Here is a 13776-nt window from a genome sequence, read left to right on the forward strand (position 1 = left end):
GCCAGTCCCATAAAGTCCCAACCATAAGAAGTCACAGGCAGGCCTCCAAGATCTTCCCTGGGAAGTCGGCCCTTGCCAACATCTTTGGTTCTCATACAGTGATGACTTCTCTAAGACTGGCGCTAGGCTGGCAGAACCGCCTAGTCATCTTCTTGCTAGATGAGCCATCATGGGCCCTAGCCTGGCCCATGGATAATTATGGGCCCCAGACACTGTCGCTCTTAGTAAGATGAACATGACAAAGGTAGCCAAGGTCTCCCTGGCCACACCTCAGAGAGCCCCGAGACTGCCCAGATAGAGGTTAGTCCCACCTGATGCATGGCGGGCAAAGCTAGGCTCCTGCTTGCTGACAGGGATGCTGGGCAGGGAAGCTCGGTTGGCCCGCTTCCTCAAGAGGACTCCGACATTATTTCTGCGTGGGCTGCTCAGTCCAGTGGGCACAGACATGGTTCCACTGCCCCGCAAAGGAAGGAGGCCTGCGGGGGAAAAATCCTACACTTAGGAGGTCCTCCATCTCCCTGACATCGAGTTTCTGTGATCAGCAGGTGACAAGGGAGGAGACATGATTCCCTATCCTGTCTCAGGGTGGAGACGGGGAGGAGATAAAGGTAGCCCCTCTTTTGAAAGGCTGAAAACCCAGGAGTTGTCCAGGAGACTTTCCCAGTGGAGACATCCACCTGGTGCACCAGTATACTCACACCCAGGGCACCGGTACTCCACCCAGGGCATGGGTACTCCACCCAGGCCACTGGTACTCATACCCAGGGCATTAGTACCTTCCTTTGCTGAAGTTCTCCATGTGCCCAAGCCCTGGGAAGCCAGTTCCTGCTCCCGTTCTGGCTCCTTTGTCCTCCGAAGTAGCTCCATCTCCTTCATGTGCTTCAGCCGCATCTTTTCCTGGGCCGACTTAGAAATGGTGAATTGGACCTGGAACAAGGTCAAGGAAATGTCTCTTAACCTTGGGAACACAACCAGTCTTTCTACACCTTCATCCATCCAGGGAACGGAACACAGTTAGGTCCTAGTCCCCTGGGAGTTTCACGGCAGGGGTGGGGCGCAGACAATAAACAGTCGACCTGTCTGTAAAGTCCAATGAGATTGGCTAGGAGAAAGTACAGCAACAGAGATGGGGGCTTTGACTTCAACGAAGAAACCCAAAGTCGTAGCTATGAGACCCCTGCAGGATGAAATTTAAGGGGAAACAAAAAGGAAGAGAGACAGCAGAGCACGGAGTTTGGAGGGGAAAAGTGTTTTAGCAGAGTAATAGAAAGTCCCAGAGACTGGGGTGTGCCTGGCACAAGCAGGAGCTCAAGACTTTAAGTGATCTCTTATGCCCTTCCGAGGAAAAGCACAGCCTTTGTCATGAGCCCTAAAATCCAGTGTGAGATGTACACTTGAGCAGAAGTATGGCAGGATCCAACTTTGAGGAAAGGAGTTTCTCCAAAAGCTGGATTGTCAGAACATTTTATCTTTAAATAGCTTGATATTCTTAAGAAGTTGTAAAAATGGAGCCAGGTGTGGTGGCACACACCTTTAATCCCAGCAGCACTCGGGAGGCAGAGGCAGGTGCATCTCTGAGTTCAAGGCCGGCCTGGTCTACAAAGACAGTTCCAGAACATACCCCAAAGCTACAGAGAAACCCTATCTCAAAAAAATAAATAAAATAAATTAAAAATAGGGAGAAAGAGAGAGGAAGAGAAGTCAAAAGTGGACCTGGAATTTGGGGCTTGAGCAGCTAGGAAATGTCATTGGCTGGGTGGGCACCCTATGGGGTAAGGATTCAGAAGTAGGCACGGTAGGCTCTGAACCCAATTAGATATTCAAGTAGCGATGCTGGAGGTAAGCAGAGAGTGGTAAAGACTTGAGAGTCTTTAGCCTGCTGTGCTTTTGACACAACTTTTGATTCCATGGACTGCAGCGCACACTCTGGGATAATTAAGTAGGCCAGAGCCCGAAAGACTGAGCCCTGGTCCTCAGTGTCTATGGGTCAGGAAGATGAAGGGGGGTTACAAAGGAGGAGCTGAGCTGTCCATCATGTTCCTACACCTTCTTTCTCAGGTGGGAATTTTCTAGATGGAAAATTGAAGAGGAACATGTCTCAACGGAGTCACAAAAGCTGGCCTAAGGCAGAAAAGGATTGAGATAGGGCATTTGGGACCTCAGTGGGGCGATGGGGAGTGAGGCTGCCAGACTGGAGTGTGCTCAGGAGAAACAGGTGTTTGGCGGGGGGGGGGGGGGGGCAGTGGGGGGAGGTTGTGGTGTTAAGAGGAAAAGGCTAAAGGAGAGCCATTGGGATGCCGGGAGTGATCTGGACTCAGGAAGAATGCTACTGATACAAGGAAGTGGCCAAAGGCTAATGCTTGGGTGTTGGTGGAGGGAGCCGGAACAGGAGATGGTGGTGAGCAAGTGGGACCTTGGAGCTGGGAAAACACGACGGGACAGATCAACTCGCCGTGCCCAGGCCTGTGGAATGACTATGGAGAGAGAAGCTGCAGCAGGCTGGAGAATAAGTCATGTCACATAGACTTTTCATAGCCACCCCCGTTAGAGCAGAGCCTGGCCCTCGTGTTGCCAGCGCGGTATCTTTGGCTGTAATATGGCACTTGCTCAGGGCAGGCCTTTCATGTCCGGTTCAGAACTGAGCTGCCGGAGGCTGTTTCAAAGGACAAACAGGAGGATCCCACAACAATGACTCTGTAAGTTCGACTAAATTCATCTCAGTCAGGGAAGAGAAGCCACCTCCTCCTGAAGGTCACCTTCCAAGTGTGAGGTATTTGTCAGCCTGTCAACTGCAGCTTGGGCCCTTGAGCCTCTGAGTCAGCTGCCTCTGGGCTGCTATCTTGGGGGTCAGTTCAAATTACTCAGCCTGGTTCACCTAAGCTTTCTGTGCTCGTCCCTGCATCCCGCTCCCTCCCAGCCCACACACGACCTTCTTCTGTCCTTCCTGCTCTCCTTCCATCTGCATCCTCCCCTGTTCCCAACCCCAGCCTCATCCTCAGCTCCCCCTCCCCCTACACCCCGCCCCACTTCTACATTGCCCATCAGCTTAGCCCCACACAGCAGATTTTAGAAGGATGCTTGCATCCAGCCATTTGGACCTCGGCTTCATTCTCCTGTCATTTCCCTGGTACCTTGGCGCTGGACTCCTTCTGGTCTTCTCCGCTCACCAGGAAGTGGGCTTCTTTGGCATCACTAGAGGAGAACATTGTCGGAGTGGAGGCAGACTGTGACGAAGCCAGGGACTTAGAGGGGTCTTCAACAGACTTGGCTTTGACCCCTGGGACCAAAGGCTTTGGCTCTGAGAAGCAAGAGCAGGGATAGAGCTGAGGACCGTAGTGTGGGCTGTCAATGGGTCCCTGACCCTTGACTGTGCAAGGCCTCATTCCTCGGTTCTTCTGGCCCACACTTCCATAATGGGGAAGTCAGGTTTATTCTCCAAAGTAGCATTGCCAGGGATGTCAAGGGTCACATCATTTCCCATTTACTCATTCCCTCCCTCCTTCATTCATTCAGAAAACCAGCCATGAATATTTTATTCTAAGAAGCGGAGAGGGGGGCTGGAGAGATGGCTCAGAGGGTAAGAGCATTGACTGCTCTCCCAAAGGTCCTGAGTTCAATTCCCAGCAACCACATGGTGGCTCACAACCATCTGTAATGAGGTCTGGTTCCCTCTTCTGGCCTGCAGGCATACACACAGACAGAATATTGTATACATAATAAATAAATATTTAAGAAAAAAAAAGAAGAAGAAGCGGAGAGGGCAGGAAAACAAAGTCAAATAAAACATGCCCGTCTAACATTTATGCCACTCCAGCAGACCCAGAAGGGGTCAGAGAATTTTTGAAAACTAGACCAACCCTCTCACTTCACAGATGGGAAAACTGAGGCCAGGCAAAGTTTATTTCCAAATGCCAGTTCTATAGAGTCTCACTGTCACTCTGTATTTTCCCAACCAATGGATTTAAAGGTACATTTTTTTTTTCTTAAATAGAGACAGGATAGGGATGGGTTCCTTAATTTTCTCCTGCCTTCTAAATGTGGTCATTCGTCACCTTGAGAGCACCAGCTAACCAGGGTTCATTGGTGCTGAGACCGCCATCTGGGGGTGCTCAGGACCAGAAAGGGCATTTTGTGTCTGTGTTTCTCCACAGCTCTTTGCTCACCAGTTCCTCCCTCTGCCCCGTGAGGGCATCACTATATGCATGATACAATATCTGATCCACTCTGCCCCTGTGCAATCCCCAATGCAGTTCTGCTTTGCAGGCTGCATTTCAGGCTCTGGGAGCAGTTCTGTGAGTTCAGTGAGCCTCCAAGTGGCCTGGACCAAACTACTCAGCCCAGTTCACCTGATTCATCAAGAAGCAACAGCACATCTCCCTTGTCTGGACTGTCATTAGCTATATGAACTCGTGTGTGTCTGGTGCTCGGTAGACCAGACGCCTTCCTAGTCCCTGATACAGGCTTGCTACCACTTGTCACCCTGTCACCAGTGTGGTGGCATCTTCCCCATCTGTCTGTGAAATGAGGGGTCCTCAGATCTCTGCTGGTCTAATTCCACAACCCAGGCCATGGATGCAAAGAAGTGGAAACAAGATGAGAGTTGATGGGAACACGTACCCAGAGAGGAAGGAGTCTTCTCCAGAGACCCATTCTCGCAAGTCAACCTTAAAGTGAGAGAGGAAAGAACTATATGAGATCCAGAGACACTGGGGTGAGAAGGTGGGGAGACGGGGAGATGGACAGAGATGGGGCAGGAGCGGTGGGAGAGTCTCATTTTATGATGTATGACTTTGGTTTCTGCTGCCTTCATTTAACTCTGTGACGCTGTGATACTGTGCCTGTCTAAAACACCTGATCATCTAGTAAAGAGCTGAATGGTCAATAGTGAGGCAGGAGCAAGGATGGGTGGGACAGACAAGGAGTATAAATAGGAGAAACCAGAAAGGAGAGAGGAGCAGGAGAAGGAAAGGACATCAGGGCCAGCCACCCAGCTACACAGCAAGCCACAAAGAAAGAAGTAAAGTAAGGTATACAGAAATAGAGAGAGATAAAAGCCCAGAGGGGAAAGGTAGATGGAATAATTTAAGATAAGACAAGCTGGCCAGAAACAAGCCAAGCTAAAACTGGGCTTTCATAACTAAGAATAAGCCTCCGTGTGTGATTAATTTGTGAGCTCGGTGGCAGACCCCCCAAAAAGCCAAAAGAGTAAAACACCGCACAACAAGGAGATAGAGCTCCTTACACAAAGACTGGATTGGCTGATTATCCACCGGGCCAGGCTGGGAGTCCAGGCACAGTGCTAGGCCGTTCCCTGGCTGTGCAATCATCTGTTTCCTAGGTAACAGCGTCCACACGAAAACTGCTGTCTTAAACTAGACCCACGTCTTTGACTCTACCTGGACAGAGGCTTCATGGCAAGTGTTGTAGCTGCTGAGCCATCTCTCCTCCCCTCCACTGCTCACCACACTTTTCAAAAATGTATATGCCTGTTTGTATCAGTGTTTCGCTGTGGGGGTGCATACACGGAAGGCGCACGTGCAAGTGTGTGTGCATGTGTGTGCATGTGCCTGGAGGCTCAAGGCTGATGCTGAGTGTCTCCCTCCATCACTCCCTACCTTACATTTTGAGGCAGGGTCTCTCACTGAACCCAGGACTCACTGCTTCAGCTAGTGTGGCTACCCAGCTTGCTCTGAGGGTTCCCTCTCCACCTCTCACACCCTGGGGTCATAGCATGGGCCATGATGGCTGCCAGATTTCATGTGGTTCTAAGAACCCAGCTCTCAGGACTACACCACAAACGCTTATCTGCCAAGCCATCTCCCCAACCTCACAGTGGCCTCCTAAAGTCAGAGCTTATCTAATCCCCACACCTAAGAGCTTTTTATGACACCTACTTGCTTCAAGACAGGGGTTGCACCCCTGGGGGCACTCCCAGGCCCCTCAGACGGCTGAGCCTATCTCATGCGCAGTGTCTTTGTAGCTTCCCAAACACCACAGTCATTCCTGCCTGTGTATCTTTCTCTCCATCTCGCGCTGTCCTCAAAATTCCTCCAAGAAATGGCCCCAGGTTGACTGAGATGCTTTTCTATTGAGCTTCCCAACACAGCGGGCAGCTTTCTACTCCACCTCCAGTCTCAATGGGCTTGGACTCAATGATGTGCACACAAATCTCTCTCATCCCCAAAGACTTAGTCACCCTGGTTCCCAAAGCACCTAGCAGAGAGTAGGCACTTAATAGTTTTTAAGTAGATAAATGATCAGGTGGGTAAATGGGTGAAAGAATTAATGAAGTTGCAATAAAATGATTTTCCCATCCATTTTCTAGACAGCCTTACAGAATGGAAAGCATAAGGCAGGTGTTTTATTTCATTCATTCATTCATTCATTTGGGTTTTAGAGACAGGGTTTCTCTGTGTAGCTTTGGAGCCTGTCCTGGAACTCACTCTGTAGTCCAGGTTGGCCTTGAACTCACTGAGATCCACCTAAGACAGGTGTTTTCTATGTGACTAATTCATGCCAGGCACCAAGCTTAGCATCACAGGTTTTTGAGCTACGGCCCTTGTCCTATAAAGCGCCAAGTTAAAGAATAGGATGAAGTTTAAACAAGACAAAATAAATAAAACGAACAACATAAAAAGAAACAAAAATCAATTTAAATAGCCAAGATGTGTTAGTTAAACCAATGAAACAATGGAAGGGAGGTGGGGGTGGATACACACTCTGTGTCATGTGGACAAAGCAGAGGTGCCCACTTCCTGCCCTGGCCAGCCGTGAAAGCCAGCTGAGGCCGGCTAGAAGGACAGTGCTGTCATGAAGAATAAAAAAGTGCCACATAGGAAGTGAGTCTCCGGGCCGGGAATCAGCACACCCACAACAGCGTGAGATGGACCCTCTATCTAGCACAGGAGGACGGTGAGGGGCTCCCCGAGGTCAAACCAAGCAGCCTCCTCTCAGAGCTAGCAAGGGGTGCAGGAAGGAGAAGGTCGTAGAAAGTTTGGATGCATGAGGGGTGAAAACAGGCCAGGCTGAACAGCAAGGGGCGGGAGATGGCAGGTCAGGACCTTTGGGGTGACATTAAAGGCAGCGGTAAGTGCAACATGGGAGAGAATGACAGGGACAAGAACCAGGTGGGAGCTTCTGCACATCCTGTTGTTGTAAGAGAAGTATGGAGAGGGCACTCAGTGAGGGACCAGGGGCACAGGAAGCCACAGTCAGACTGTTGAAGGTGCCAGCAAAGGACAGCTTTTCCATGAAAGGGCAATCTGGGGAAGCACAAGGTGCCTCGTGTTGCCATGGTAATATGCATTCTCCCTTTCCCCCTACTTCCTCTAATGATGACCAGAATCTGCCAAAGAAACCAAAGGTTCCCAGGGAGAGTGTGGGTCTCCAGGGCGAGGCCATAACCCAGGGCCCTTGGTCCTGGAGGTCATGGGCTCCAGAAGAAAATCAGGAATTCCGAGGGTGTGTAAACTTCAGTGACAGAAGAAAATCAGGAATTCCGAGGGTGTGTAAACTTAAGTGACAGGTGAAAATCAGGAATTCCGAGGGTGTGTAAACTTAAGTGACAGATGGAAGGGAACATGTAAGAGAAGACATGGATGTAAAACCAGAGGGGAGAGGAAGGAGAAAAAGTCGACGGCTGGCCACAGTCCAAAAGATATGAGAGAGCTAAATCATGACACGGGGGGAAGGATCTTGGGCAGAGCAAGGACTCCACCATTATCACTGCAGAGAGGAGGGGAGTCTGACGAAGGGGAATGTCCCACAGTAAGGAAAGCTAGTCCGGAGGAGCAGGTAAGCTGCCGGTGAAAGTGGAAATGGAAGGGAGCTCCCATTCAGGAGCGGGTGCACAGACACGTTCTCACATCCCAGCAAGTCTGGAGAGAGATGGGGCCATGGGTGTTCAGGGGAGAAGGTAGCACAGGAGACAGGAGATCAAGGAAGCCAGAGAGAAGTGGGAGATCCCAGACCAACAGGCCAAAGACGTGGAAGGAAGATATGACAACTCTACGGAGTGGTTTAAGTGAGAAACCTCCCCCGTAGTCTCAGCATTTGAATACTTGGTCCAGAGTGGGTGGCAATATTTGGATAGGTTTAGAAGGTGTGGCCTTGCTGGAGGAACAATGTCATTTGGGGGCAGGCTTTGGGGTTTCAAAAGCTTCACGCTGTTCCCAGGGCTCATGCTCTGCTTCCTGCCCAAGGATCAAGGTATGAGCTCTCAGCATCCTGTGCCACCATGTCCCATGCTTCCCTACCATAGCAGACTTTTCCCCACTGGAACTATATAATTCCAAATAAACTCTTCCTTCTAGAACTTGCCCTGGTCCTGTGGTGTTTTATCATAGCAGTAGAAAAGTAAACTAATACACCATACTAGAAGAGGCAGACTCATGGTTTGTGAGCATACACTCACATATGTTCAGACACATACACCCACATGTGTGTGTACCTACTCACACAATACACAAACATGATCACAGACATATGCTCACAGTCATGTGGTATATGAATTCCTGCCCACTCGCTCTGATTGTCTGGGATGGCCACTGCATGCTGAGAGACATTTAAAAGGCTCTGCCTGGTTTTGGTTTTGTTTTGTTTTGTTTTTTACAAAAAGATTCATAGTCACTCAGAGCCTCTGCCCCAACTGTTTCTGGGTACGAAGAGCCCCTCTTTAAGTCCAAAAGTTTCATGGAAAACCCATATGCTCACACATATGCACACACAAACATGCACACCCTCATATACATGATAATGGTGTTGGTTTTAGTATCCACCAGTTAAGAAAATACATAATAATAAAGATCCTCCATGAACTTGATCATGCCCTGAAACAATTTGTATTTTATTCATCACTATGGCAACTGTAGACACTAAGAAACTAGAAAACAAGCTGCTGCCCACATCGCTTGTCATGTATGCCTTCATGAGTCAGAGAAGTCCCAACATCAATGCTATGGCTTCCATGGGTCTGGAGTAAATGGTGGGGCATTTTACCTGTTCCAAGCCTGACACCTCAAAGCTGTGCCTATCATGGTGATTTAGCAATGAGGAGCTCAAGGAAATTTGGGGGTTGGGGTGCACAAATTACAGGAGAGATGACTATAAACAGGACTGAGATTTGAGATTGACCCCTTACCGAGTATGTGCGGCCCTTGGTCCCGGAAGCACATCTTGGCCTGGACCCAGGGGGCTGGGCAGGGAGCTGGGCATGCAGGAAGAGGTCCCTGTGGGCGGCCGGGCCTTTGGAATGGGCGGGATCACGATGCCTCCTAGAGACCTGTGCATCTTCTCATCGTGGCAATGCAGGTATTGCCTGGAAATCTGTACCTGGAGGGGAAGGGAGCCTGGTCCTTGGAAGCATGACTCACTGTAAGTTTAGCTCCTAGTAACCTCGCAGAATGCCTCCCGCCAGAAGCCTGCTGGGGAAAGGATGCCAGTCCAGGCTCTTAGCCCCACCCCAGCCCCTCAGGAGAGGTCATTCCTTCCCGGCCACTCCAGTGGGAAGGCTGGCAAGTTCTTCTGTTGTTTTTATTTCCTTTTGCATTCTTCTCATCTCAGAAGAATCTTTGACTATAAGAGCTAGAAGGGGCCCTCTAAAACACCCAATCCAAAACTCTGATTTTACAGATTACAAAATAGGGCCTGGGGGCGGGGTTGGTTCCCCATGCCAACTCATTGGCATTAAACAAGAGGTGTCCAGAAAACCAGGCAAATCCCGAGACATGAATACCAGGGAAATCCCTGGGGCTACCAAGTGTAGGAGAGGCAGTCTTGTAGTCCCTGTATCTCTCAGGTAGCACCCCCACCCGAACTCCCAGGTCAGCTGTGGGGGTCTGGAATTTTTCAGGGAGAAGTGTAATGGCAGCCTTGAGTCTCTCCCGATACCATCTTGATCTCAATCTCACAGAGAGGCACAGAGCCCGGGACAAGGGTTGGTAACGGAAAGAAAAGCAGATAGAATAACTTCAGTAAAGATCCAGAGCTGTGGAACCTCCTTACCCCCCGGCCATTGGCTCCTGAGTCCTGGAGATGCTGTCTGCTCCCAGGAGGGTCCAGGTCCTTCTCCTTGGTACCGTTGGCCTCAGGGGTGGTGGGGATGCTCTGGATGGGAGGCATTGGCCTGGCCACCCTCAGAAGCCTCTGTGAGGTGGTACGGGGGATGGTACTCCTCAGAGGAACTCCTTTGGGGCCTCCCCCAGGATCCAGAGAGACTGAGCGAGGGTAAGATGGGGAATGAGTTAGGACCTGGAGCATGGAAAGCAGAAGGGTTTTCCATACTAACCTACACCTTGAGTCCTGGGAGAAACAGGGATGCTGAGGGGAGACAGCAGGGCTCCCTCTAGCCCGACACCCTACACCCTGCATAACAGCAGACAAGCAGAGGGTTTTGAGGGTCCCTTTTCATTTCCATAGAAGTCAGTCAAAGGTGGCATGCGGGGAAAGACAAGAGCAGTGTTGGGCTTAGAGAGGGGACAGCTAATCCTGGCTAGAAGCTCTGTGACCCTCCATGTTCCTCACTTCAGATCTGAAATGTCCCTTCTCAGGCTGGTGTTTGGGGCACTCTGCCCAGCTGGCTGTGCTATTTGGAGCAACTGTGGAGGCTTTAGGAGATGAAGCCCAGCTGGAGGAGGGCGGAAGTAGGTCACTCGGGAGAGGCCTTTGAAGGTTACGGCTTGGGCCCTGGGTCCAGCCTTGTGCTCGGGCATCCTGGTTTGTGAACTGCCTCAGACACATGCACCCATTGCCGTGAACCGAGCTGCCCCACCCTGCCTTCCCCACCATGGCTTGAAACTTTGAGCCAAAGTGAATCTTTCCTCCCTTTAGTTGTTTGTGTTCTGTGTCCTGGTCAGAGCTGTGGACATAATAAGACATCCACTAAGACCCGAGGAATAGACTCCATAGGCTGTCCTGGTCAGAGCTGTGGACATAATAAGACATCCACTAAGACCCGAGGAATAGACTCCATAGGCTGTCAACCAGGTGCCTGGTGAATCCCAGTCATATTCTGTACACTTCCACAAAATGCCAGTCTGGTGCCAAGTGGACACGGGCTGAGTGCACAGCCACTGACCCAGGGCAGAGCCGCCTTGACTCTAAAGTGACCTGAAAGACGCACTGCTCTCTCCCAGCATCTGTTACTCTTTATCCTCACCGTCCCCCACATATCCCACAAAGCAGCACCCCATCAGTAGAAGCCCACTGACCAGCCCCGGTGGACCCCTAAGAGACTGAACACCAGCTGGTCCCCATAGCCTGGGTTCTGGAGTCCCAGACCTCACGCCTCACCTTGAGAAGATGCTGTCATGCCTTCTGAAAGCCGCCTCTTCTTGAGCTTGTCCTTAATCTGGATAGTGTCCCGGGCCACACTGCTGGCCTCTGATTCCAAGGAGGGGATAGCTACCACAGGGTGGGGCCCCAAGGGCAGAGCGCCAAGGTTCCTGGAGTAGCCATTCCTGGCCTGCCAGCCTTTCAAAGGAGCATCCAACGTGCGGCTTCCCTGGTCTTTGTGTCCACTCAAGAGCTGTGATGGCTTCTCACCACTTAGCGGGACACTTGACACTGGCTGCAGAGAGGCTGGGAGAAACAGAGATGCAGTGGCTTCTCAGCCAAGACCCAAGGTGGCAGCAGGCATGAGCTTGTTTGTGTTGTCTCCACAGAAAGGTGGGCCATATGCCTGGTGAATCCCAGTCATTCTGTGAGTTTCAGACCTCCCTAGGGACTATTTATTGATTAGTGAAGCCACAGACACATAACCCTGAATGAGACCCATATCATGAAGTCTTCAGTTGATAAAAGGGGATCTATAGGCAGCCTTGGTGCAGAATGAGCAAGGAATGCTAAATACATAGGGAAAAGGCTGTCTGCCCCGGGAATGCATCCACCAGGCTCCAGGAGCCAACCTCTGAGCACCGACAGTATGAAACGTGGATCCAGAGAACAAGCCGGGCAACCTCTGAACACCGACAGTATCAAACGTGGATCCAGAGAACAAGCTGGGCAACCTCTGAGCACCGACAGTATCAAACGTGGATCCAGAGAACAAGCCGGGCAAACTCTGAGCACCGACAGTATCAAACGTGGATCCAGAGAACAAGCCGGGCCTTCAGAACAAGCCGTGCTCACCTGCAGACTTCAAGCCCTGCGCTCAGTAGGCACTGCCCATGTGCTGAGCACGGTCCAAATGGCAGGGGGACAGGGATGAGTGGAGCACAGGCTTTGTGACTAATGGACTTTCAATCAGAGGAATGTGATTTGCTGTTAATAGGTTCAAGGGAAATATGAGATGAGCCCTAAGTCACAGAAGAAATGTTCAGTGCGCTCGCTGCTGTGAGTAGTGATATAGAAGGAAAGCAACAGCAAACTACAAGACCCAGAGGAGTCCTAAAACCTGGAAGAGCACCGGGAAGAGTGGGTGGGGTGCTTGCAGAGGCGCTTCCATGTTGTTTCACTTCGTGGAATCCCTGGACCTAAGTCCTAAGACCTGATGCTCAGTCTGCAGAGGTTGAGCTGGAGCTGGCATACAACCCAAGGATGGCCAAACTCCCTGACCAGCCACAACCTGAGAGAACATAAGCACCCAGAGCCATGGAAGCCTCCACTCAGAGCAGAGTGGAGCCCTGCCCTAGCAGTCCATAGCTGGACACCGGAGTGGAGAGTCCAGGAGCAGAAGGTAACAGAGGGGCTGAGTGGAGTCAAGGCAAGCATCAGAGCAGGCAGTCATGTTTGTGGGTCTACTCAAGCCCGGCACATTCCTAAGCCCAAGATGCAGGCCCCTGGAGAGACCAGCCCGGTCTTGCTGGAGTTTGAGGAATCCCAGGTTCCCAGAAGAGCTAATTCATACCAATAGCACCACGTTCCCATCCCTGGAGACCCTCGTCCCCTAAGGAGACATTTTTTGTTCGCTTCTACTTTTTGTTTAAGTTTTTTGGGGGGTGGTTCTCTGTTTTTGTTTTGTTTTTCTTTTCTACTCCCTAAAATGATTTTTAAAACTAGGCATCACTCCACACACATAAAAGTTGGTATATAAATGTTTTGTCAGATTTAAATGGTCACAAGTTTGAATAATTGTAAGTTTTTAACTTCTTTTTCTTTTAGACAAGAGTCTATGTACCCAGGTTAGCTTCAAACTCATTGTGGCTGGGGATGATTTTTGAACTCTGATCCTCTACTTCCTCTACTGTGCTAAAATTAGTCTCTAGGAGCATTTTAAACAAGGGCCACAATACAAAAACACCTGCTATAGTTGGAGGATGTCCAAACATCCAGATGTCATCCCATCCTCCTCCTGGCTCTGTGGTTCCAGCTCCCGTCAGTGGTCTTGACTGGGTAGTTTCTAGAGGATCATCTCCAATCCCATGCCAAAGACCCCAGAGGGGCCACCAGGGCCATTTGGTGTGACCCAGTCACCAGAGCAGGCTCTCACCTTCACCATAAGCGAGAAGACTAGAGTCGATGCTTCCAGGTGGGGGCACTCGGAGCCCAGCACTAGTCCGAGGAACACTCCCACAGTTCACAGTCACTGGAGCCAGAACTTTGGCTGGGGACAAAATCACAGGATAATGGTACATTAGAGTCCTCTGGGACCAGAACTAAGGTATAAAGGAAAAATAGGAGTACCCATGCTCACTACCATTCTCCCCCTTGGGGTCTCTGCTAGAAGAACCAAGGGCAGGTCTTAGACCTCACACCAGAGCCTAACCCACTGATGGGGGTACCAGACAGGCAGTGATTTCAAAGAAATCCCACAAACCCTGCCAGCCCCGGCCTCAGTAG

At 50.6% G+C, this 13776-nt stretch overlaps 1 protein-coding gene across 1 annotated transcript in view; it reads right to left on the reverse strand.

The window, feature by feature from the left end:
- Positions 1-13776, reverse strand: part of Togaram2 (TOG array regulator of axonemal microtubules 2) — a 54293-nt gene that overhangs the window by 30480 nt on the left and 10037 nt on the right. The window contains exons 3-10 of the mRNA XM_057780699.1: positions 13427-13540; positions 11290-11577; positions 10003-10214; positions 9140-9330; positions 4618-4664; positions 3132-3298; positions 777-927; positions 312-476 (exon numbers count right to left, since the gene is read on the reverse strand). Coding sequence (XP_057636682.1) covers positions 312-476; positions 777-927; positions 3132-3298; positions 4618-4664; positions 9140-9330; positions 10003-10214; positions 11290-11577; positions 13427-13540 — 1335 coding nt within the window. The remainder of the gene's footprint in view (positions 1-311; positions 477-776; positions 928-3131; positions 3299-4617; positions 4665-9139; positions 9331-10002; positions 10215-11289; positions 11578-13426; positions 13541-13776) is intronic.

Source organism: Chionomys nivalis, chromosome 1 (genome assembly GCF_950005125.1).
Source record: "Chionomys nivalis chromosome 1, mChiNiv1.1, whole genome shotgun sequence".
NCBI classification, from domain to species: Eukaryota; Metazoa; Chordata; class Mammalia; order Rodentia; family Cricetidae; genus Chionomys; species Chionomys nivalis.